The sequence below is a fragment of the Orcinus orca genome, chromosome 15 (assembly GCF_937001465.1).
Source record: "Orcinus orca chromosome 15, mOrcOrc1.1, whole genome shotgun sequence".
Taxonomy (NCBI): Eukaryota; Metazoa; Chordata; class Mammalia; order Artiodactyla; family Delphinidae; genus Orcinus; species Orcinus orca.
The window spans coordinates 43,311,601-43,338,778 of NC_064573.1; the positions used below are offsets into that span (position 1 = coordinate 43,311,601).

Consider the following 27,178-nt stretch of genomic DNA (forward strand, 5'->3'; position numbering starts at 1 on the left):
ATTTATTTGGGGGATTTTATAGATAGTCTGTATAAAGTTAAGAAAGTCTTCTCTACTCATAATTTACTACGAGCATATGTTTTACTAAACATGTCCTATATGTTGGGAAGATTATATAATTTTTCTCACTTAATTTGTTTCTGTGGTGTATTACATGGATTGAATTTTCTAATGTTAACCCAGCCTTGTGTTTTCAGTTATAAACCCAGATTTGGTCATCATCATTTTGATATAGTACTAGATTTAGTTTGTGAATGTTCTGTTTAGGAATTTTCCACCTAAGTTCATGAGTGAAATTGGCATATAGTTTTCCTGTCTTACGCTAATCTTGTTGAATTTTTTGGTCAAAGTTATGCTAGCCTTCTTAAATGAGTTGAGGATTGTGATGTTTTATTCTCTTATCTAGAAGAGTTGTATTAGATTGAAATTATTTCCTCCCTGAGTGTTTGGTTCTTAAGACAGTTTGAGTAAATTGTACTTTTTACTATGAATTTCTCCATTTTATTTAAATCTTCTAATTGATTTGCAACGTGTTGTTTATAATAGCCTCTTATTATTTTCCTAATATCTGTGGAATCTATAGTTAAGTCCTATTTTAAAGAATTCTTGATATTTTAAATCTGTGCATTCTCTTTTGTTTTGATCTAGTATAGTATACTAGGTATATGAACTTTATTGGATTTTTATTTGATAGTACATGCCTGATGATTTCAATATATGAAGTGTTTTAAGGTGCTTTTCTGCATTCTGTTGTTTCTGCTGGTTTTTACTCATGAAGTTTAGTTGGATTGTCCCTGGGTTACCTTGAATGTGCTATAGTATTCTCTTTCTTCCTTCCTCATGTCTATGGGGTCAGGAAGTAAAGATGACATCTTTAAGGAGTCTGTCTTTCAGCTTTGACTCACCTACTGACCAGTGATATGGAACGGATTTCCTATAAGAATGTTCTCTGACAATTCTATAACTTGCCTACATCACTGAATCTTGAAAGACTGTGTCATTTACTTTTAGAGAAATCTGCCCTCCACAGGAGATCTGGAGGAATATTAACTACCTCTAGAACTTCCTAGTTTTGGTCCACATTTCAGTGTACTTAGCAGACATTGCGTGTGTGTGTGTGTTTGCTTTTTGAAGGTGGATTGTTATGTTCAACTATTATTTTATTTATTGTTATTTTATTTCATAAAGTTGAGTAGAGTAAAAATATCTTGACTCAACTATCATTAATTGGAAATCTTCATTGTCTTCATTTTTATCACATTTGTTAGTTTTTATTGTATAGAAGTTAAAATATCTTTTTATTTTATTTATTTAAGGTGTCTTATCTCTAATTAGAGCATCTTGTTTGTCAAGCGTGTAGAATTATCTATTTACAGTTAAGATCAATGTGCTATGCCAGTGTGGCATATTGAAATGAATAAAGATTTAGATATGGTTCAAATTCCAGGAATTTCACTAACTGGGTTTGTTTCCATGAGTGAGTTAATTTATTTCTGTAAATAGCAAATTCCTTATCTATTTTCTTCCCTGGAAGATTTTGGGGCATTAAATTAGATACATTTTAATAGAAAAAACTAGCATACAGTGCATTCTCTTTGAGTAGTATTCTTTCTTTCATAATTTATAGAGTGTATATATCTTTAACAGACTTGCCATTTATTAAAACCTCTGGCATTAGGTGTAGATATAAGTTATTTTTTCTATATACTAGTATTCAGCTTTTACTGTTAGTCATTAAATATGATTTTCTTATTGTTTGCTACTGTAGTTTATAACAAATTAATTTCTGACAATTTTGCATCTGTGTTTAAAATTTTATTCTATTTAATTGATTTTAATCCTCATTTTGGTTTTAATAATTTTTAAAATACATTATATATCTTAAAAAATATGGCTTATTATCCTTACTTTGCAAATAAGAATGTTTTAGAAGGAAAGCTTTTGGGTTGTTAGTGATGAGTGTTGCAAAGAGAAGTCCAGCCAGTCACCCAAATGGGACATATTAATTTCTTAACTTGCCCTGAGTTCCCCATTGCATGGTTTACATCTGAGTTTTCTAGGCTCACATTTATTTTTGTCTTTATATTGAAAAGAGTTAAGTTTTCCTGGTTACTGATGCTCAATAATCATGTTTATAGATGATTTATAAAGTAAATATTAATTTATGAGTTTGCAGTGGGGGAGATTTTTCCATGGTGGAATAACTGTAAAGTTAATATTTTCTCTCCAGATGCCCTCTACTTGCCCTAGCCAGCAAGGTACCAACCCCCAAATTGTTTATTGATCATGAATAGAGAGCAAAGATGTATAGATATTTTGACATGCCCTTCATCTAAGCTGCAGGGCTGTCTAGTAAAATATTCTTCCCCTGTGAGAAGGAATGTGAAAAGGTCTGAACTTACATATATTTGATTTCATCTATCAGGTGATAGTTGTTATGATTTGTTTATCTCATAGGGTCCTGGAAGCACTTTTCTATTGCTACCATGATCGTTGTCATTTGAAGAAAGCTACATTCTCGTTCCAATATTTTTGGACTCATTTTTCAAATATTTGAAAAATATTTAGTTATATTTGGAAATAAACTATTTTTCTGTAGTTAACCATTTAATTCTAACTACATACTAGTAAGGTCTAAATTTTTATATATCTAGTCTTTTTTAAGACATTTGGTAAAGGTACATTTTACAGTCTAACAAAATTAAATTATATTGTCCCTCATTTTAAAGAGGCATCATTATGCCAAAGAGTAACTTCGAAAGGGAAGTTCTATTGGGAATGGCTGGAATTTGAGAAGCACTATGATGTAATCTAGGGGCTCAGTGCTCACATAGAACGCCAAGGCAAGAATGGATTTTAGAAGAACTGAGGCATGAATGGATTGCATTTATTCATGTATCCAGCAAATAATTTTTCAGTTTCTGCTTGTCACTACGTTGACCTCTCTGCATCATACATGAATTCAAAATTTTTTATTTAATTTCTTCCATATTCAAATCATGACAATAGAATTTTTGAGGTACCTTTTTCAATTTTTGCAATAATATGTCTTAGAAACAGAGTGAACTGTATTGTTGTTATTAGAAATAAGCTGTTAAAGTGTTTGGGCTATGTATACAAAAAATAATGACTTTGACTCATAGCCCTTGTTTTTTGGCACTAAATAGACATCAAACCCAATTATCTATCAAGGTCACTCCTAAATGTGTAACAGTAAAGCTAAGTCATGTGTTATAGGAGAACGATTATATGTCTAAACACTTTACAGGGAGAAGAATCTAATTAATATAAATGATATAATATCATAAAGGTACAAATTAATGACAAGGGGAACCCGAAGACATTCTTATTTTATACCATTGGGTTTCGGTATCCAATCTATCGATCCATTCTTATTTACAGTGGAATGTTCAAGAAAGGCCTGTCAAATCAGAAAATTCTGAGGTTCCATGTCACGTACTTCATCAGAGAATGCTCTGTAGAGCATACCAGTGGTTGTAACAAATCCTTTCGGTACCGTCTCCATATTTTGCCCTTATCACTTCAGTGTCCACATGCCCGATTTCTAACGGCCAGCTCCTGTGTTTCTTCCTTTCGTTGGCTCCATAGCCACTTTACCCACCTGTGCAGCAAGCACAGGGAATTCTATGCCCAGGGACGGTCCTTAATTACCAACTGATGGTAGCCATTGTCTGAATACAGAATCACCTTCATTTCTGGGACGATTTAGCTCTATGGTGCAAGTACCTTACCAGCTCCTAGGAAGGGTTTTCCCTTCCCAGGAGGGCTGAGCTTCAGTTGTCCATGGTGGTCACTGGCTTTTAATGGCTGCTTCCCCTTCCCTCTTTCGTCTCCCCATTTACTACCAGTGGTTTCTTCACCTCCATCCTTTCCCCCCAGATTGTGCTCACATCCTGTCTCAGAGTCTATTTCTGCGTGAATCCAACTGAACATGTGATCAAAACCACCTGAGAAACCTGGGTGAGTAATTTATCAAGCAGAAACTGGCATACATTTTGAAAGAGATATCTATTAATTTGAATGCAGCAAAGTATTTTCCTTTGAAAAATGTGACCAATTACATTCTGGGTCCAACCAGATATGAACTTTGATAAGAACTGGAGCCTGATATTTTGAGCAATTGCGGAAAAGTTCTTGAGGCAGGGGCTTTCCTCCCTAGGTTTTATATAATGAGGATGGCTGGGACCACACAGGCACAGAGCAGACCGGGATATCCCAAGTTTGGCATAATTAAGCTTTGTTTGTAAAATTAGGAAAAGTAAGTCTCCCAGGGTCAGCTGGAGTTTGTCTTATTTGAACACAAGTACATGCCCAGAAACTGGCATCTGTTTCAAACTTTTTAGTCAATTTAATATTCTCCATTTGTATTTATTATGCTTGAGTTCTTTCAAGTGAGATTTTTATATATTATAAAAAGAATGAGATCTTTTATGTTTTATTTTTTGGCCACAGCGTGTGGCATGTGGGATCTTAGTTCCCCCCGATCAGGGATCGAACTCACGCCCCCTGCATCAGAAGGCGAAGTCTTAACCACTGGACCGCCAAGGAAGTCCCTATAGTAAGATTTTAATTTAATCTATTGCTCAGTGTCCTTTTTCCAATTTCTTTTTGCATGTTGCTATTAAACTATCTAGGGCTTTTGGTTTATTTTTGTCACTTGTTTTGCTACCAAACTGTATGGTCAAACCAGGTAATAGGACTCTCTCATAAGAGAGCTAGCAACAGTAATCTTTTAAAAATACAATTCTGAGCAGAGCATTCCTCTGCCCAAGCTTTCCAGTGGCTCTCCATTTCACTGAGAATGTCAGAATTCTTACAATGACTTGCAAGGTTGAACTCCATCTCATCCCTTGTTACTTCTCGGACTTCATTTCTTATTGCTTTCCTTCTTTCACTGCTACATGCAGGTCTCCTTCTTCTCCCTTGAATACCCCAAGCAAATGCCTACCTCAGAATTTTTGCAGTTTTGTAGTCCCCTCTCCTGAAGTGCCCTGTACCCAGATAGCCACATGGCTTGTTCCTGAATGTTCTTCAGGCGTCTGCTCAAATATTGCCTTATAACTAACTCTGCCTCAATTACCTTATATAAAAGAGTATCCCTCCCACCCTGTACTCCCTAGCCTAAGTTGCCCTGCTTTTTCTCTTGACCATTTATTGCCATCTAACATATTATACACTTACTTGTTCATTGTCAGAACCCCCGCCCCATCTAGAACGTAAACTCCATGAGGAGCTTTGTTCACTACCATATCATCACTGCTTGGCAAAACTATTAGGCATTTAATAACCATCTGTGGAATGAATCAATGAATGAATCAATGAATTAACAATTTGGACAAGGAAAGAATTTATGAGGAAATAATACTTAATGATACCTAAATGATGAAAGGATGCAACCATATGAAAATGAGGAGGGAAATGTTCCATGCAGAGTGAATACCAGTTGCAAAGGCCAAAGTATTTCCTCAATCCATTTCCCCTCACGTTCTCTATTATAACTATTATAGTCCAAGCCACCATTGTCTTCCCACCATCATCCTTTATGCCAGATCAGGCAGGTCCCTGTAGGCTGTTCTAAGACATGCAATGAAAATCCATTGAAATTCTTAAAATCGGGGATTGACTTAATCTAACTTATATTTTAGAAGGCCACATAGGCTCATCTGTAGAAAATTGTTTAAATGAGTCCAGTATGGAAGTAGAGAGGCTACTTAAGAGGCAGTTCTGGTAGGGTGGCCGATGGGGATGGAAACTATTTAATGGGTTGAGATATATTCTGGTTATAAAATCAACAGGGCTTACTAATGGATTAAATGTGAGGGGTGAGGGAAAGGATAAAAGTCAAAGGACTACTTAGATTCTGGGTTGAGCAGTGGGTCAATGTAGTCATATTTACTGGGATGAGGGATATTAGAGGATAAATTATAAGCTTTAATCCCAAACAGTTAAAAAGGGGCTTGGATGAGTTATCATAGAGATAATGTAGAGTGTTAACAGGAGAGGTCTTGGGACAAACTTTAGGGGAACACTACCATTTAAAGATTGGGTAGTTGGGGAATAAACAAAAAATAATGAGAGAGAGAGTGGCCAATGAAACATAATCAATATCCCTAGAGGATGGTGTTATAAAAGCCACGAAAGAAGAATGTTTCAAGGAAGAGAGAACAGTCACTGTTTTCAGATTCTTTATAACAAATAAGAAAGGACAGAACAGAAAAGTAGGCCTTGTATTTGGTGTTGTATAGGTCTTAGACAAATTTGACAAGGGCCATTCTAATGGGCTGATGGGTGAATGTTGTAGTGTCATGGGACATGGTAAAGATAGGAAAGCACGTGTACATGAGTCTTAGGAAATTTGGTGAAATAAACAAAGAAAAAATGAGACAGTAGCCACAGGGAAGGGTGCTGATGGAAATATTCTGGGGTAGGGGAGAGAGAGAGAGAGGGAGATACAGAGAGATAGGCAGAGGCAGAGGGAGAGGGAGAGAGAGAGAGAGAGAGCGAGAATAGGAAAGAGAGTGTTAAGGAAGGAGCAAAGTCCTTGAGCTTAAATGGGGAATTGTCTTTTTATATGAGTAGGACACTAACTCGATTGCAATACGGTGGGGGAATAATATGGGTGTAACAGGTGTCTGTGCAGGTTTGGCAGAAGAAGATGACTTTTATTTTCTCAGTGAACAATAGGATTAGGTCATCAACTGAGAATAAGGAGGGAAGAGGAGGTGTGGGAGGGTTGAGGACAGAGACAGTATGGAATAGTAATCTGGTGTAATGAGATGAGAAGTCTCTCACAGAATCAGCTAGGATTAGGGAAGCATGTGATGTTAACCTGAGATCTGAAATCGAGTATTTAAAATGAAAAAAGTCAACTCACTTGAATCATTTGTTTAGCTGTTTGTGTGCAGACAGAAATGCGGGGGTAAAAGATTTGGGATATGAAAGGGGGAGCAGGGCAAGGAGGTAGAAGGTATGCTTCAAGAGGTGACAGTTGGACTCATGAAGTTTGATTAGACAAGGAGGGAGGTGAAGCTGACAGATACTGAGAAAGCGGTGGGAGTCCAAAGAATGGAAGCTTTGATGAAGTGGAGGAATTGCAGCAATCGGAATTCATAAGCAAGTGAGCTGGAAGGATAGGAGGAAGTGAAACTGAGGCATCCAAGGTCCTGCCATGCTGGGTTATGACAAAGAAGCAAGTGACTGAGGTGGCTGGGGGAATGGAGGCGTAAGAGCTGAGAATATGGGATGCTGAGTGCCTCGTCCATGGAGGTGGAGAGGCCACAGAAGACTGTGAGCCAGAATACAAGAGTCTTTAGTAAAAGTGGGACATTATTAAGAGGTCAGGAAATGGCACAAGGAGAAGAGTGGGAGGGGGATATAAGCAGATCGCATGTGTCTGAAAAGGGGAAGGTTTTGTGCACGACGAAGATGATAATGTTCTGAAGGTGGCATTGGAGAGTACAAAGGAGATGCACCCCAATAAAGAGGAAAGTGTTTGATTTTAAAAGCAAATAAGAAGAAAAGCCATTTCAAAGAAATAAAGTGCTGGTGTAAACAAAAATTAGAATATGAAAGAGAAAAATATGAAAGCATAAAGATGCTAAAAGTATCAAATAAAAGCTTAAAATGCACGTTATTGATCATTTACTTATTGCATGAGGCTGCTTAATGCTGTGTTCTGACATTTACTAAGCAGTACTCTGGAGAGCAGGCTCCCCAGTAAACATGAGAAAAAACGATTTAGGAAACAGAAAATGAAAAACCTTAACAGTGTGAAAATAAAATAATGATCTCTATGGACTGAAAATAATAACTAGATTTGATAATCTCTAATTATTCCTTATATTCTAAGACCCATCCCCACCTTGCAATTCAGAAAAGGTAATGAAGGCATATTAAGCATTTTATTGCTGTAAACATAACTCTTTAGAAATTACAGACCAACTTAAAGTAGCCAACAGATGACCAAACAAGGAACTAACACCCAAATAATCCAAGAGTTTTTATACTGAAACTTGAAGGAAAGCACCTTGTTGTAAACATCACCCAAGATGAATATTAAAGTCTAAAAATACTCGTAAAATAGCGAAAGAAAAATAGGTTAGACTAAGTACAGCTTGATGACAGTGTTTAGTAATTCAAATATAACTAGATGGAGGAATATGGACACCTAAACAATAGATTATTCATTGTTTTAAAATTATTTGATGGAGAACAGGTTGATCCATTTATGCTTTTGTCCTAACATGAATTGAATAATCTGGAACTGGAAGACAGATTCTGTTTCATGGATACTAATAATCTATATGGACCGGTGTATTCTAGTGCAATGTGAAATAGGTCTTACAAACACCAGAAGTCCCCTCAAAGGTTGGAATTGATTAAATAGGCATGGGGAAATGTGGCAATACTTTCAAAAGTTTGTTTTGGGCTTCAAATGTCTTTCTGAAAAAGCCGGGGCCATTTTAGCCGAGATTATAACACCTTTAAACTCTTGCTAAAGTCGAAGGCTGTCATATGTGTTATACACTGGCTGACATTCAAATGTTGGTATAAATTCAGAAATGAATTGTGTCTATAACTAGAAACATCCAGTCAGAGTGAATATGTAATTTTTGAAGCGATATAATTAAAATTCTGTCAGAAAATTATACATTGAATGAACATTATGAGGCTAAAAACTTTATATACAAATGTAGAACAGATGTCCAGATGAAGCCCTAGAAATAACCTGAAATAGATACTTTTTCTGTAAATTTTTCAGAGCAAATACATTTACATCAGTCAACATACAGAGAGGCTAATAATATGTAGTAGATGTATTTGGAATTCAATGTCAAAATTAGCTCAAGATGGTATTTTGGTTGATATTAAATAATGAAGTATTTATAATACACTAATTTTTGCCTCTAAGGACTACCTCTTTGGAAAGGGAGATGTTTTATAAATATTAAACGCTTTGTTTTCAAACTATATACACATAACAATTAAATCACTCTTTTTTCCTTCTCTTTTGTTAGGAGCAAGTTGATCTGAGACTCAGCTTTCATTATGGGTTTGAATTATAACTATTCACTTATAAAATAATTTTCATATCTTTACGTCTATGGAATGACGTAAAGTATGTGAGTTAAAGCGTCTAAAGAGAAGGATTAAATTCTTCCTAAAGGTTGTTCATTAAAAACAATTACATGCCTTTAAATGACTGTTAGAATGGTTGCTGTCTTAAAAAGGTAATTTTAAAATTTAGGGATAAAGAGTTAGAACATCAATGTGTAAACATGAAAAAAAGAGTCTGATTTGAAAGTATCTTCCTAGAAAGACTGATGACTAATACTGCCATTTTTTTTCCCTTGTATCTCCCATGGTTTTATGTAACTAATGGATCTTAATAACGATAGTTATTAAGGATGGTTGCTCTGGCATTTGTCAGACAATCTAAAAAACATTTCTGGAAGATATCAGGAGTCTTAAGAAAACACTTCTGATGATATGTCATATCAAAGTGACAAATACTAACAATTAATAATTATTTCTGGGCTTCCCTGGTGGCGCAGTGGTTGAGAGTCCGCCTTCCGATGCAGGGGACACGGGTACACGCCCCGATCCGGGAGGATCCCACATGCCGCGGAGCGGCTGGGCCCGTGAGCCATGGCCGCTGAGCCTGCACGTCCGGAGCCTGTGCTCCGCAACGGGAGAGGCCACAACAGTGAGAGGGCCGCGTACCGCAAAAAAAAAAAATTACTATTATTATTATTTTTTTTATTTCTTCAAACTCCTGGACCCAGACATACTCAAGTATATTTCAATAAGTAGCTTTTGACTTTATTTCTGTAAAGATTACCCATTATTAATGGAACCTCCAAATGGGAGAAAGAAATTAAAAAAAGACTCCCTGTGAATGATTCTATTTACACCTCTGCATTTTGGCATGCTACAGGCTATCAAAATTTTACATAGTGTACAGAGTTAAAATAAGATGTGTATTGTGGCTTTGAAAATATTGACATCATCTGCTATAACATAGAGGGAAATAGCTCTGGGTAAAAATAATTCACTCGCCATACCCCTTTGACAAGTGTTGGAAGTCCAATAACTATTCTTTGATCTTGTAACACTCTGGGAAATTTGAGTAACTGGGGAGACTAATCCTTAAAATATTTTTGCCATATCCAGTTTCACATTAGTGAGCAAATATTAACATTGAATTTAGAAAAGAGAAAAAAATTCCTCTACCATACAATAGTAAATTTACCTCTAAGAATGCTTTGATTCTATTTAGAGATTTTAATCAGGTAACACTATGTAGCAAATTCATAGAAATGACTCATCATAAATAGGACATTATTAAATTTTGAAGTTAGAAAAGTATACTATATAATTTAGAAACTATCTATAAATTGGAGCATATATAATCCAAGAGCTTATTGACAAATCAAATCAGGAAAGTAAAATTTAGGTTAGTGAGAAAATTCGGTTAGGAGGTGGGATAGAGTAAGGAAATTGGATTGTCTAGTACAATTTCATTCCCATTAACACAATGTCATAAACTCTGTTAAAAGTTCCTAGCTGATCTCTTCAAAATAGCAGCAGAGGGTTATTTTAAAAAGTACTAAACTCAATTAAAACTAATAGTATGGTATTATTTAGTGAACAATTCTAACTTCCCCCATTAAATATTTTACATGTGCTAAAAACTTTTTTTAGATCCCCTTAAAAAATTTCCCCAAAGCGTAACTATACTGCAGGCTTTTTTTCACAGCTCAGTCTAAGTCAATTATTTTATCTTAGGAGAGGTGTAATAAAGAGCTGTATATAAATGAATAACACTTACTAAAAACACAATCTGAAAATACAATGCGATTCCCGTCTACTTCTTTGGAAGGTAATTTACCATGTCAGGTGTGACTTGCTTCAGCCTGAGAAGTATACTTGGCAGGTTTTCCTTTATTAAGTCAGAGTCACAGTGGTAAAGGGAAAAATGCGTGTGATATCCTGCAACTTCACCAGTATGCAATATGCGTCAATATTGCATCTACCACTAGACACAAACTAGAATCAGAGAAGTCCTTGACTCCATAGGAATTATAGCTGAAGCCCCATCTCAAGATCTAGACTCAGACGATGCCAGTTCACTCCCAATCAATCTCACTATGTTGCCACCCTCTTATGGAATTTCCCTCCCAGGAAACATTTCCTAATTTGAAGTTTGTTTCATCTGGTGCAGTTATTAAGGTGGGAGTGCTTGGTGGCTTGTGGACTTGGCCGAGTAGCCATTTTTTTTCTTTAATGGTTAACCCTGGTCTAAATATGTGATTGGATTTTTATTTATATTATCTGCAAAATTGACAAGGCATTTGGGGCATATTTCAAATTCTTCCCACATACTTGAGCACATATTGCATGTTTAGTTTTATTTAAATATCGCCTGAGCTACATGGCAATTCAAAACAGAGCAAGGAGAACGATGCCAATTGCCATCTTAAGGCCAGTGCTTTTACGTGACCAAGTTTTATTTATTCCATGTGCTGGAGATACACTACAGGCCACACAAAACCCAAGAAGACCCTACAGGCCATCCAGGCACAAAGAAGACCCTGTCTCAAGTTTTAGTTCACGGTCATGATTCTGTTAGTATGACCATAAGAAAAAAGTCTACAAATGCTCAGGAGAGCTCTTGCCCAACAGCACTATTTCCATATATTTTTCTCACTGAGGTGTCTCACCTTGTTCCACAATTTTCTTAGCACCTGGTTGTGCATCAAAAATCACACTGTTAGTTTTTGGGTGGTGGGAATTAAACCTAAATCACAATTACTGAGAAAAAGCGTGCTGGGGTCCTGGCTACTTGGTATATTGTCCTGTACTGTACGTTGTGATTCGACTTCGGGCTGTGATAGGGGGGGCAGATCCTAGGGTATTGCTAAAGTGATGCTCAGAGGAGCCCCTCAAGTGGCCAATGGTGGATGTGCCCCCGATGCTGCTACTCAGGCCCCCACCCCCTCCCAGGCTGCTCAGCCCAATGCCAGCACCACTGCCCACCAGGCCACTGCTGCCTATGCCACTGCCTACACCTAGCCCAGCTGGGCCACTAATGCCAGTCATGCCGGAGCCTGAAACTACCTTCTCTGTCATAACCACATTGTGGGTGTTTGATAAATTGGGGTGCACACTCAGATTGCCCACTAGGCCGGAAGTTGGCTGGATTACTCTTTCTGTCACTACTACATTTGAAGACTCTCTAGGATCAGGGATGGTCAAAGTGGAGGGCAGGCTTGAACCAGGTGTTATTACCCTTTCTGTCACTATAACATTTGACCCATCTCTGAAGTCAGGCATCTCTAACATCCCATGCAGATTGGCACCAGAGATTGGGCCGACCACCCTCTCTGTCACCACCACGTTTGATGCATGTCGGTTATCATGAACGTGGACAGAGGGCCTCAGAGTCCCCAAGGTGGTGTAAGACTCAGTTAAAGTGACATTACCATAGCCCAGAGGATCAGGAATAGGATGCTGTACCCCAGGTCCCGAGGGGTAGTTACTCTCAGAAATGGTGGTGGTGGTGCCGAAATGTGGGGAGGTGTGTGGGTGTCCACTACCAATGGGCTCTGTTCCCTGCAGAGGGCAGATCGGTTCAGTGCTGTCAGGTGACCAAGAGGGATCAGGGTCTGGATATGGTTCTACTCCTTTTCCCAGGCTGATATCTGCCAACTTCTTAAATTTAGGCCCCAGTGTATCCAAAAAGCTGTCATCCAAGTCTTCTCCAATGAAGCTACAACAACCCACAGAGCCCGCAGGGGAACCTACACCTTCAATATCATATATGAGCAAACAGTCATTGGATGGGCGTGCTTCGTCTTCATCTGCATAAGCATACGCTTTCTGAATTTGTAGAAGAAAGAGAAAATGAAATGATGAATACATTTTTAACAGTAATAGAGGTCTTTATCATTATTTTTTTCCAGAGCTTTACCAAAAAAAATATATAAAACAAAATTCTAACATCTTCTAGAGACTCTTTAGAAGTTATTATGTAATTACTTGAAAGAATTTGGTTAGGAATTATTTTAACTGTAATTTGGATAATACATTTTGATATTTATTTAGAGGGACTTCTTCATCTTAGTGCACTTGGGACACAAAAGCACAAAAGGAATCACGTGAATGATTTTGCAACCAAGTTAGAAGGAGGTATACTTAAAAACATGGAACTTAAAGTATACCAAAATTGTGTATTTTTTTGGATTTGTTTAAATTAGGTAGTTCATAGTTGATTTGGGTTCATTCAGAATTGTGCTTTTCTTCCTTCAGATGAAGTGAATATGGTGGTTCCATGAAGATTTATTTCAGTGTGGCTTTTTCAGCAAAATAACAGGAAAGTTTGACTCTGGGTCTGTGCCACTTTTGGCTTCAGAATTGAAGGTGACCAAAGACAGTTCTTAAAAATAGAATCTCCTCCAATTCAAAGTGAAAGCTCACAGACGTGTGTACTTTTATTGCATCTCTTTTGTTTGTAATGTTGGATTGCAAACTTTCAGGTTAAGCAGAAATACCTTTATTAGCAAACCAACTCATTGTGCCATTTCAATTCAAAAATAGTTTTTGAGTCCTTACTGTTTGGCAGACACTCTCTTAGGAAGTTGGCAATAAAGTAATGAACAAAACCAGATAAAGTCCCTCTCTCACAGGGCTTACAGTTCAGTAGGATGAGCCAGACAACACATAAACGTATTTGTTAGGAGGAGCAGAGTAAAGGAGTAGAGAGGGATAGGGTTGCTCTTTCAGACAGAGAGTTCAGGGACAGCATCTCATAAAGTGATGGTTGTTCAGAGACTAAAGTCACGGGGACAGTAAAGCAGAGAGAGTGTTCTGGGCAGAAGGAGATACAAGTGCAAAAGTTGTGAGGCAGAAATGGAACGTTTCATGAAAATGATATTCATTTGTAGGGACATGGATAGGAAGTATACCTATGGATTTCAGCAACTGTCCCCTTATTATTTGCTGCTATTTGGAAGGCTTTTACTACTAGTTCAGTTCAAAATATCAGCCACCCTCTCATTAGGAGAGTTAATGACTGTATTTTAGGCCCGTGTGTAGAAGGACATAAATGTATCAGAGACAGTATCAGAGGTAGGAAATATCTGAAGGTTTAAGTATCACATGGGGTAGAACCACGGGAAATTCTGTCTCTACCTGAAGATGGCAAAATTAATTCTCTCTGGTTCTTAGAATGTCCTGGAAATGTACTACGGCTCTTGGACCCACCCTTATTGCATGTTTACTCTGTGCTTGGAACTGAGCCAGGTACTGGCAACATAATGTAGAGCCCATGCAGACGAGGCACTAAAAACGGTGGTGGACATGTAACCAACAGATTTTAGCAATGGTATGTTCTATAAAATGTACAAACAAAGTACTACAGAGATACACGTAAAGAAACATCAACGCTATTTTGGATGAGAGGATTCACAGTAAAAACTTCAGAAAGGCAGGGGTGTTTGAACCGGATAGAAAGATGAGTGTGGGTTTGTGAGAGAGAAGATCAGGTAAAAGCATTCCAGGATGAGCACAGCATAAGCAAAGACATGGAGGGCAGTAGACCAGTGTGAACAAGGCAAAGGGGCTTGGCAAGCAGGGTGGCTGGTAAGGAATAATTGGAGATGTCAGGGTGCGAGGGAAGAGGTCAATTGGTTAATTGCTGTGTGAAGGAGATGGACTTCACGCCACAGACAAAACAGAGCTGGGAGCCACTGGTTGTTTTAAAGTGGGGGAGTAAAGTGCTCAAGTCAGAGTTTGAGAAATACTATTCAGCAGGAATATAGATTGTCAGGTGTAAAGACCAGAGGCTGGGAACCTAGTTAGGAAACACGCACCAAAGCCCTGTTGGGAAATAGTGGTGGCCTGGGGTAGAGATCTGGGTGCAGGATGGAAAGGAAGGCATGGGGATAGAGAGCTTACCTGGCAGAAGTAACTTTCCATGAAGTTCATATTCAGCCCTCCTTCTCTACAGTCCCTCACAGAACTTCTTAATGTTCCAGAATATTCTTGACATATCTTAGGTTGTCCTGATGTTTTAACTCCATCCACCAGTTCCAATGCTGTCGTTCTTTCTCCTCCTCCAAGATCTTGCATTTTTCTGCCATGATACTCATTTGTGTAAACCCCTAAAAGTGTTGATCAAATTAAATTTTACTTTCTCCTGTAAACTGTTTTTTCTCTAGCGTATTGTAAACTAAAAATTAGTAACTTACTGTAATGTATAGTTTCTCCATTTAAGTACACAGTTGTGAGTGAGCAAAGAAATAAAATGAAGGTAATACAGGACTTCCCTGGTGGCACAGTGGTTAGGAATCTGCCTGCCAATGCAGGGGACACAGATTCGATCCCTGGTCCAGGAAGGAGCAACTAAGCCAGTGCGCCACAACTACTGAGCCCGCATTCCACAACTACTGAAGCCCACATGCCTAGAGCCTGTGCTCTGCAACAAGAGAAGCCACCAAAATGAGAAGCCCGGGCACCGCAACAAAGAGTAGCCCCTGCTCGCCACAACTAAAGCCCGCGCACGAAAGGGTGCAACGAAGACCCAATGCAGCCAAAAATAAATAAATAAATAAATAAAAATGAAGGTAATACATAAAGAAAGGAGATGCAAATATGATATTGAGTTCAAAATAATATTATTAATCAATTTGTTAATTCAGTAATTATTTGAGATACTACTATATGTTGTGCTGGGATCGGGGGCTCCAGAGAGGTTATAAAACCCTATCTATGCCTTAGAGAGTTTGATTTCAAATTGGGGGAAAATACCCAAATTCTAAAACTTAAGAAAAAAAACAGTATAAGAATACTCAATGTATTATTAGAAGCACAGGGCCTCCAGGGCATTCAGAGAAGAGGCCATGGCTATGGTGAGGGGATAGGTTTGCATGAAGACTCTGGGATTTGCACTTGATTGTGAGGGGTGAGTAGAAGCCTGTTACAAAATTCCAGGCAGGTGAGATAAAAGGATGGCCCAGACTATGGAAGTGCCATGGACAGAGAAAGTGTTGACAATGGGGTAGGTGTCCTATGGCTTTCATATTTTGAAGATCTTGAGTTTAGGTATAGTGTTTCATACTTCTTGCTCTGGTGCCTCTCACTGTGCTTTGTTCAAGGTTTGTAGACTTAATGAGAGAATAAATGCATAAATAAATCCTGGTGGATTTGAGGATTTGACAAGTCTTGAGAACTGACTGAGTGTCAATGAATAGGGAGATAAGGGAGTCAAAAATGAGTTTCTGCTTTTTAGGTGGAGGGTGTTGGGGTCATTAACAATAATGGACACCTCAGGGGGAGAAATAAGTTTACAGACTAGCATCTCCAGTCTTCTGAATGTGGTCCAGTTCTATAAGTCATAAACATTCCTATGTCTTTTACATTTTGAAGAGTTCAAAGTGGAAAAGTCATGATCACAAGTTTGAAAAAGACTGAATGAAAAATAAGAGAATCAATAATATTTATTTACCTTGAAATAAGGCAAGACAGTACAATTATTTTCAAAGATATGAGTTTTTAAAATTTATTCCTCTTTTTCTTAGACTGATTTTGTGAATTGTGGAGGCAGATGCTAGCCTCAATAAATGAGCATACGTCTATTTAATAGGGCTGTACTTTAATTCAAATTGCTCTATTAGACAAAAAAATCTCAGCCAAAATTGACTTCTGGTTACAATTCAGTACTTCTCTCCTATTTATAGAAATCCTAATCAGGTCATCTCTTGTGTACTCTCTGATGATTGAAGAAGATTTAAAAAAATGCAACCTAAAAGAATAATAAGTATTGTAGGTTTTTCTTTATCATTTAATTTGCAAATTAGTCATTTAAAAAAGAATGATGGGAACAATTGTAAAGATAAGACAATTGAGAAATGGTAAGGTATGCAAAGACAGAGAATAGAGTTCCTCGCTAGTCATTTGAACTATGAAAACTTAAAAAAAATTTTTCTTACCTGAGTTGTCAATGCACTCAATAGTATCTGCATTATTGGGTGGTATTTGTGGTGCACCGATATTGGTCAAATCCTAAAGGACAGGAAACATTTTCCCATTTGTAATGATTCTTTTCTTTCAATAATTATACACTGGGTTTGTTCTCAAATTACCTCAGATTTTCTAAAAGGATACTGAAAGTAATCTGAACCTCATTTAGAAAGGCTTCCCCGGTTACTGTCATCTAATTTTGATGTACCTTTCTCTTCGTTTTCCCCATCGGCTATCCCAGAACAAATAACAACCTAGACTGTTAGTGAGCACTTACCACAAGTTTGGGCTGCGGTCCTTCCACCGCCCATGAATGCATTGCTCCATCCGTACATTCGGTAACAGGCTTAAAGCTGGCCCTATAACCAGGGACACCTCCACAGTCACAAAACATCAACAAAAGTGGGACCACTGATGGTGAAAAGATAGGAATATTGCAATTAGCAGTGGGACCATATTAAAACAAAACAACCTGCTTTTATGATTAAATTTGAACCCCTAATATAACTCCATTTGATTCTAACATTATTATGAAAGTTTCAGAAAACAAGCTGAATAATGGTGAGATACCAAAATCAATGTGAGCCTCAGACCGCAATCAATTTTTACTTGTTATATAGTATTCAGATTACAGATCATATTATACTATTAAAGCAGATGAGTCTTTTCCCTGTCATTACTTAGGAAAATATTAAAGGAAAAATATTCCTCAGAGACTGTAGCATCTGGCTCATCGCCACACTAATTTCTATCATCATCCAAGGCAATGTTAAAGACCACCTGAAGAATCCATTGGATATTATACCCTCATGTCTAGCTCCTTGACTAGGTCCACTCTAGTGACCATACAATGTGGTCTATCTCTAAATGCTTCCATGCATGGTACTTCCTTTTCATTATCTAAGTATTGTTGTGAGGTAAGTTTTATTATTTCACAGTTGGCCAAAGCAAGGCTCAGAAAACTTGGGTAAACTTTGAAGGACTCAGACAATTGAATTTAGAAGCTGGAGTTTAATTTTTCATCTATTTTGCTCTCCTTTCCTTAGGCTGTGCAGCTTTGGCACAGCATGAAATCCCTTCAAGGTCTAGCCCCTGCCTATCTTTCTAGACTCGACTCTCACCATGCTCTCGAGTACATCCTTTATTTCTTCTATGCTGGAGTCCTTTATTTCAGTTACTTGCACTCTCATTCTTTTGGGATTTTGCACATGGATTTTTTTTCTTCTTATATTCTGTTCCCCTTTTCTTGTCCACTAGGCTACCTCCTATTCATCTGTTAAAACCCAACTCAGAGTTTACTTTCTCTATGTAGCCTTTTCTGATTGTTTCAGTCAGTTATTTCTGACTGTCTTCTTCACTCAAATAGCAATTTGAACCTGTCTGTTATGGTACTTTCCTATTACACTGAGATTCAAAGCAAAAAAGTTTTTATCCTCCACTGCACTCTAAGGGGTCAAGTTGTTTGATGTTTTTTTTCATGTCATAAACCCAACACCAAACATAGAAATTTCTTGATAATTGCACAAAATAAGGATTTGTAAAATATATGTCATCAAAGGATCAGAAAACTTGTTTCCTCTCCACAATTTTTTAGGGGGCACATAAAAACAGGACTGTTAAAGTACTTACATCCTAGGATCAAGAATCCCATGATGAGTAGTCCAATGCCAGCAGGACCAAAATATACATTATCCTCTTTTATTAGATGAAAAGCAGTGGTGCCACCTACACCAAAAGTATTTGTGCTAACAATGCCAACGTTTTTGTTGGCATCAGTGGTAACATCTGAGGAAGTAAGGCCACTTGTGCTAGTACTGGTATTATTATCATTAGACGGTGCAACATCTTCCCTGGAATCACTTTCAAGTTTAATAATAATTGTACCAGTAGAAGTTTTTTGAAGAGCATCTGTAACAAGGTTTAAAATGAAAGAAATATTTTATACATTTAGCGTAATAATTGTTGGACAATACAAAACTATTTTCTCTTTGCATCAGTACTTATTTCAATGTGTTTATTCCCACCAATTCAGTAACTCCGCATATTGTCTCTTGTCTGTGACTCAGTTTTTAAATCAAACCATTATGAATAAATATTAGTGCTTGAGAAAAACTGTCCTATGTGTTGAGAAACATACACAGTAAGCACCACATTATGTATTGGTCAGCAGTGTGTCATTAGCCACTGTGGAGACATTTCTAGACTATGTGTTGCACACTTCTCCATGTATTAGACTAGATTTTGCTTGCTGTTTTACTGTCTTTCATCTTCAGTTCTTGTCTTTTTTCCTTTGATGGGCTGACAAAACCAACAGACTTTGGGCAGATTGGTCAGTCATTTGTATAAAAATCTCCTACTGATAAAGTAGCATATCCTCAAACTCACAACCAACAGTTCAAACAACTCATAGGAGAGGGAATTTGGCACTATTGGGGGAGGGGAATCTTCATATCAATAAAATGAAGCACTTTTGTTTCACAAGCAGATACTCCAAATTTGCTTTTTTCTTATCCTTCAAAGTTTCAGTAAATTATTGTGTTTGTTGACGAAACACAGGAGGAGAGACATCTGATTTGTTTCAACTTAATGGTTCCACAATTGCTGTTGGCTTCAGCAAGTTACTATTATTGTTATTATTATTTCTACTATATAGATGTAAGCGCTGTTGTTAGACTTTGTCCATTGATGTCACTCTAGAATCTGGCACAATGGCTGACGTTTGGTTAGAATTCGATACTTAGTTTCTGGATAAATGAATAAAGATATCCCTGGAAGTACATAACAGAGATAGCTTTACATATAGTCTATCTGATATCAAAGCCCAAGCCCTTTCAGCCCAGCTATGCTGATTCTATTGTTACTGTTTTGTTGGAATACAACAATTCTATTGTACTGTTACTGTTTTTGTTATTTTTATTATTATCATCAGATCTAATGTTTATCCCCAGAAGGTGGTATTTTTTAATGACAAAGGGAATGCTCCCTATTTGCCATCAGCCTACAGTTTAGTAAATTAAAGTTCCAATTTCTCTTTCATGTGTCCAATTAAGCTTGATGTTGGATGTAAGAAAAGGAGTAAACTAGCAATTGCTTAAGACAATTTCAGCACTGAAATAAACTTTATATGTAGATGGAATAAACATTTCGATTTGTAATAAACATTTTAAAAACTACATTTATTTTGACTGATTGTGGAGAAGACCAGCATAATTTGGTAAAAATTCTGAATTGTTGAATGACTTTAAAGAAATGCTGTTTTATTTCTTTTAAACTTGTGAAGTGGAAATTGTCAATCCCTTCTTAGGACAATTGAAAGAAAAAGAGGAAGAAAGGGAGAGAAGGAGGAAGAAGGGAGGAAGAGAAACTGAAGTAGCAAATATTGCTTAGAATTAGCCTCGAGGAACTTCCCTCCTAGTGATCAGCCTAATTTAATTTTGTTGGTTTTGAAAAGTAATATAAGCATGCTAATTCCAAATTGTTTACACAAAATTGTACATCAACTTTCCAAGGATCATGTAAAGTTAAGTTAACTTGGCTTTGGGTCTGTTTGAAAATAATTTTACAGTAAAATTAAAAATTTTCTATTACTGACATTAATACGAACTAACATTTATTTTATATATATATATATATATATATATATTTTTTTTTTTTTTTTTTTTTTTTTTTTTTTTTTGCGGTACGTGGGCCTCTCACTGTTGTGGCCTCTCCCGTTGCGGAGCACAGGCTCCGGATGCGCAGGCTCAGCGGCCATGGCTCATGGGTCTAGCCGCTCCGCGGCATGTGGGATCTTCCCGGACCGGGGCACGAACTCGTGTCCCCTACATCGGCAGGAGGACTCTCAACCACTGCGCCACCAGGGAAGCCCAACTAATGTTTATTGAATGTCAGCACTCGTCTAGTGCTTTATATGTAGTAACTCCTTAAGTACTTCTAAATCCATAATGTTATTGGCCCATTTTATGGAAGAGAAAACTGAGGGATAGATGGGTTAAATAACTTCTCTAAAATCTTAGAGCTAGTAAATGATGGTACGAGATACCAATCCAGTCTAACTCCAGAGCTCACGGTCTTAACCCTAAATTATAATGCCTCTTGTATCATTCAGGATTTGATTGTATAATACCCAATATGATAACTTTTGTTGGAAAAAGGGTTACTTCAAAAGACAGTAATTAAAATTTTAGTTTCTGAATGTATATATAACTTCCAGTAGACGGGAAAAAATTAAATTGATTTCTTACCATCTATAGATAGAATTGTTCCTTCGTATTTTCCCCCAAGTATTTCATATTGTTGAACAGTAACTTTATTTCTCAAAATAATGATGCCCGTTTTTGAGCCAATAGCGATTAGGCCCGCTGGATTACTTCCCATTTCATATCTGTATTTGAAAGACAATGGTACAAATTAATGTTAGCTATCTAAAGGCAGGGGGTAGAGAAAGAGAGATTTTGATTTTAAACCATGTTTCCAGCCAGTAATTGTAACTCCTGGATATAATTTTCAATTATTGGAGACTTTATTTTGGGGGGGGGCAGTTTCAGCCCCCATCCATTCAGAAATGGATGAAGATTTAAATTTAAGAAAAAAGAATTACTGAGCAGCCACTTGTGATGGAATGTCTATTACATCTAGCCCACTTAGATGTACGAATAACCCTCTGACGCCTGCAGTCTCATTTTCATTTGACTTTGGTAGCATCAGAACTGTCCTGGACAGCCCAGATGCTGCAACTTCCTGGGCTGCTGCTAATTCTAAACTATTCTCTTACCAAAGAAGTTACTTCTTCAGCAGCTTGGCTTTCATCCCTTCCCTATTTCCACTCCCCTTTCCACATACATAGTGAATATACAGGACTTCTTGTGGATTCCAAACTCTGTCCTTGTCTCATGCCTCTATCCTATTCTCTATTCTCTTTCTCTTCTCATCTTTGACTTTGAAGTTTTCCTTCTCATTTATATGTTCGTTAGACAAACATTGGTTAGATAGCTCTCTGTGTCAGGCATTGTGCTAAACTCAGGAAATAGAACTTGGAAAGCAGTCAGATAGGGGTGTGGTCTTCCCTCAGTGAACTCACATCTGTGGAGTACAAGAGAGCTTATCAGTAATGGCGGTGCAGTGTGATAAGAGCTATGACTGAAATACTCACATGGAGTGAGAGGAACACACAGAAAGAACTTTTAAAACTCATTTGTGAGGTCTTTCCACTCCACCATTATTCCTGATCACAGGCACATTTGCAAAATACGTGTGCACATATACACACAGATTTTTATTGATCAAGTAGAAACACTCGGATACGTAGAGTTTAAAAACAAAACTACACAGCTTAATTTTTCCTCAATGTAACCAATTTTTCATATCAAGGTTATCGTTGACCAATATTACGTGCTGATTAAAGAGAGAAAGTATCTGAAATGCGTTAACTAAATCTAATTGATTTCAATCTGGGCAAATTTGCAATGGTAAAATCAATCCATCAAATTTTCCAAGGGGAATAACCATGATATGTAGTAATCAGCTAACTGGTCAATAAAATATATAAACACAGGAGCATCAAACTTTCCAGATAAAATATTTTCACATTTTAAACCTTCACATTTTTCCATCTTACATTTTGTGCAAATTTTTATATTTTCTTAAGTTAAACAGTCTAAATTAGGTAACAATTCCCCAATTAGTATGCTTTATGATTGAATTTCAAAAATAGTGACAAATATTTTAATTCAGATACTTTCTAAAAAGAACATATTTACTTAAGTTCAATATGTGGTGAAAATTAGTTGGAAAATGTCAGTCTTACCTAACAGTGGTTGAAGGTAGACCTGTGTCCAGATCAGTAGCTATAAAGTCTCCCAATTGATAGTTTTGTCCCATCTCACTAGTTACTACGAATGTCTTTGAACCTGGACGGAACACTGAGCCTTCAACTACGTTTAACACAGTCACAGAGACTGCAGTTGCTGTGAGTTTATATTGAGACTTAATTGATTGATGAAATTCAACTTTATTTCTAACACCAAGACTAAGTTGAAGATTCTTCGTAGCTTCATAATCTAGGGCCTAGAAAATACATATTGAAATAGTTTTACTATAAGGGGAAAAAACATTCTAAAGGAAAGAGATATTCTTTGATAATAGGCAAAAAAATTCTTACATCTTTTTCTTTAATTAAATATAAATACATATAAATACACACTCTATTCTTACTTTATATTCAATTCAATACAAACACATGAAAATACAGTAAGAAAAAGTCCAATTGTCTTAGATCTTTTGTTGAAAAAGTTGAAAATGTATGAGTTCTAATTGTCCACCAAACTAAAAAACTTAAAATAATACAGGTGGTCAAATCCATGCATTTTGTAATGCAAAGAGAGTTTATGTTAAATGCTATCATTTCAGGTTTCTCAGAAAATAGCTCTATTTATTAGGAAGAATGGGCCAAGTATATCATAGGTTCAATCATTTGACTGATTTTATCCATAAAGAACTATGTACAAGAAATTTTACAATGTATATGTGACTTCTTTCAATAAATCAAATAATAGAATGTATATAAATAATAAAAAGAAATCCATATTTTATTCAACATATCCTGGAAAAATTCACTTTATATTATAAAATTATCAAGTAGTCATTTTCATTATGAAAGACGGTGTCAAAATCCACTACTCATAAAATCCACAACTATGCATTATGCCTATAAATACCAACTATATTTTTTAAAATTTTCATATAACAGTAGTTTAGATGACCATCGATTCACACACTGAGCTCTCTACTTAGCTAAAATTTTCAGTCTTTGCTCTAATATTAGCTTTATTTGCAACTCCAAGAATGGCTATAAAATTATGTATACATATACATCACACACACGTATTACATATATATGTATAATCCTAACAAAAGAATTAATATATGATGTCATGTCTGGGAGAAAAATGAACATTATTCCCATTTTACAGACAGAGATATTGAGGCCAGATAGATCAATTAATTTTCTAAAGTAATATCATAGTTTGGGGTGAAATAGATTAGGACTCAGTTTCCCCAGCAGGGAAACCTAGATAGTGTAGTGGAAAGAATGTGAACTTAATAGCTAGAGAAGCCTAGGTTTGAATGTCAGCTGTCCCACTTACTAGTGATGAGAACAGAGCAGGTTACAAACTCTCTCTGAACCTCAGTGTATTTATTTATAACGTGGGCATATAACCTATTTTACAGGGATGCTGTAGAGAATAAACTAAATCATCCGCACACTGCCTCAGTGAATGGAAGCTGTAGGCATGGTGACACTTTATGAAGACATATGAGACAAATGATCACACATTCCTATGGGGACAGAATTCCTTAGGAGTTTATTTCCCAGAGCAATTCTGAAGGAAGAAAACAGTTAAAAAGAGATTACATTTTACCATGAGGAATACATATTGCATGCATCACGTACAATCCATGCACAGCTATTGCAGATTTTAAAAAATAGACTGACAAGTCTTGTAGCACAGGGTGAAATCTTCACTATCAGCTCCCTAGGAGTCAGACATTTTTCCCCCTCGAATCTCAGAGAAAATTCTACTGCAGGTAAATGTGGTGGATCGGTAATGTAGAGGGGACACAGGAGAACTGTGTTGACTTGGGCCAAATCTCTATGACTTGGACCAAGTCTCTAGTATACTTATGTCTGTAATAAGCCTGGGTCAGCTGCAGAAGTGAGATGAGAATGTGATAATCCTACAATTACAGTAATTTAATTTTAATTCTGTGAAAACACACTGGATGAACTAACAACTTTTAATTTATGTGATGAATGTTATTAATGAATAATAATTGATGTACAGTGTTGACAGGGACACTTTTTTTTAGGCAATGTTTAATCTGCTTCAAAAAATATTCTTCAAATGTGTAAAACAAAACCTTAAGGATTAATCGTACTTTGTTGTAAGCATAAAATAAGATTTGTGTTTAAAAATGTATGATCTGTGAGGGAATATTGTATTGCTAGAAAAGAGTTTCAAGTAAAAGTTCAATGCCTGTCTTTATGAAATTATATAAGCAGAAAAACTCTCTATAAAAAAGCTCTATATCATGTATAATTCTAAAACACAGTAATTTTTATTCTTTCACCCACTCAAGTTTGTGAAATGTTAACATCATTTTAAGATTAACACTTTGAAAAAAACCAAGAAAACAAAATATTTAGGATAATTATTCCATACCTTAATAACCTTTAACGTTCCCACATTTGTTCTTTCATTCATTTCTATTTCAAACCAATTTCCCTCATTTCCAGAGATAAAGAAAATGACTGCCATCCAGTTAGCTGAGAACTCCTCATCCAAATCAATTATTCTAATCTGGAGCAAATTTGAATTTAGAACATTTTCTTCAATACTTATGGAATACTGAAACAAGAAGTAAAAAATTTTAGCACAAACTATGTGAGAAATAGAACTATATTAGTTTTATATAGAATGTTTATAGTTATTCATGATATAGGAAAGAGATCTATGTTTGTGGTCTCACTTTTCATTGTTCACATAGGGGTTTTTTCATATGTATTACGTAGACAAACATGAGATGAAATATTTGTGTACATTTGGGTTGTGTGTGACTAAAGATAACATGTACGTATATAAATAGAATTGTTTGAACAAATTTTAGAAGGTAATGAACCTAAAGTTGTTGTTAAATTCAAGGACTAATACTTACTGATGACTGTTCCATGTATGGGAAGTTATCATTGACATCGAGGATTTTAATGCTGCATTCACACTCTGCTGCCATACCATCTGCCCCACCATCGCGGTCTGAGCCTCTTACAACTAGAGAGTACTGGCCATATTGCTAAAAATACACACAACAAACAATACCACAGTTGATGTAGACAGTTTTTATTTTGTCTCATACAAGGATCTTTTAAAATGTTGGATCAACATTTACATAAATCTATGATGAAGATAGAGGTAACACAGAATATTGAAAATTCGAAAATCTCACATGAATCAATATGAAGTTGCCACTTCTATTCCCAAAAATTCTTATTCAGCATCATTTAAAAGAAGCAAAAATTTTAAAAGACATCATTCCTTATTATATGTTGAAAAAGTTCATAAAGGGTGAAGAAGAACAAAATGATCAGGAGGGGAGAGATTAAGATTTACTAAGAATTTATGGAATTAAAATTCTGTACCCCAAATTATCAACCCCTGAAGAATAAAGAGATAGCAAATGGTTTGCATTTTTTGGGGGGTGGCAGTACAGTTATTGATGATCTGTTTTCTTGATTCTACACAAAGGTACTTAAATTTTTAGAAGCTGGTAAAAGCCATGAAGCCTTTCCCAGACACATGCATATATGCATCCTCACTCAAAGTTGTGGATATAATTTTAGAGGATTCATAGTTAGAGACGTCTTGAGGGTTCTCCACAAATGCCAGGTTAAGACTATCTGCTCTGAGAAAAAGGGAGAGGGCTCAAATCAATAAGATTGGAAATGAAAAAGGAGAAGCTATAAAGGACACCACAGAAATACAAAGGATCATTAGAGAAAACTACAAGCAACAGTATGCCAATAAAATGGACAACCTGGAAGAAATGGACAAATTCTTAGAAAGGTACAATCTCCCAAGACTGAACCAGGAAGAAATAGAAAATATGAACAGACCAATCACAAGTACTAAAATTGAAACTGTGATTAAAAAACTCCCAACGAACAAAAGTCTAGGACCAGATGCCTTTGCAGGCAAGTTCTATCAAACATTTAGAGAAGAGTTAACATGGATTTCTTCTTCTGAAACTATTCCAAAAAATTGCAGAGGAAGGAATACTCCCAAACTCACTCTATGAGGCCACCATCACCCTGATACCAAAATCAGACACAATTTCCACAAAAAAAGAAAACTACAGGCCGATATCACTGATGAAAATAGATGCAAAAATCCTCAACAAAATAACGAGCAAACAGAATCCAACAATACATTAAAAGGATCATACACCGTGATCAAGTGGGATTTGTCCCAGTGAGGCAAGGATTTTTCAATATCCGCAAATCAATCATTGTGATACACCACATCAACAAACTGAAGAATAAAAACCATATGATCATCTTAATAGATGCAGAAAAAGCTTT

At 36.5% G+C, this 27,178-nt stretch overlaps 1 protein-coding gene and 1 long non-coding RNA gene across 2 annotated transcripts in view; one reads left to right on the plus strand and one right to left on the minus strand.

The window, feature by feature from the left end:
* The window catches only part of LOC117202818 (uncharacterized), a 56,244-nt gene that overhangs the window by 25,350 nt on the left and 3,716 nt on the right, over positions 1-27,178 (plus strand). Inside the window, exon 2 of the long non-coding RNA XR_004485292.2 lies at positions 3,901-3,981. This is a non-coding gene — a long non-coding RNA (uncharacterized LOC117202818). The remainder of the gene's footprint in view (positions 1-3,900; positions 3,982-27,178) is intronic.
* The window catches only part of DSG1 (desmoglein 1), a 41,743-nt gene continuing 22,468 nt past the window's right edge, over positions 7,904-27,178 (minus strand). The window contains exons 7-15 of the mRNA XM_004273722.3: positions 25,759-25,893; positions 25,266-25,451; positions 22,850-23,109; positions 21,288-21,427; positions 18,673-18,951; positions 17,321-17,454; positions 17,013-17,085; positions 14,980-15,185; positions 7,904-12,903 (exon numbers count right to left, since the gene is read on the minus strand). Coding sequence (XP_004273770.1) covers positions 11,863-12,903; positions 14,980-15,185; positions 17,013-17,085; positions 17,321-17,454; positions 18,673-18,951; positions 21,288-21,427; positions 22,850-23,109; positions 25,266-25,451; positions 25,759-25,893 — 2,454 coding nt within the window. The 3' untranslated portion in view covers positions 7,904-11,862. The remainder of the gene's footprint in view (positions 12,904-14,979; positions 15,186-17,012; positions 17,086-17,320; positions 17,455-18,672; positions 18,952-21,287; positions 21,428-22,849; positions 23,110-25,265; positions 25,452-25,758; positions 25,894-27,178) is intronic.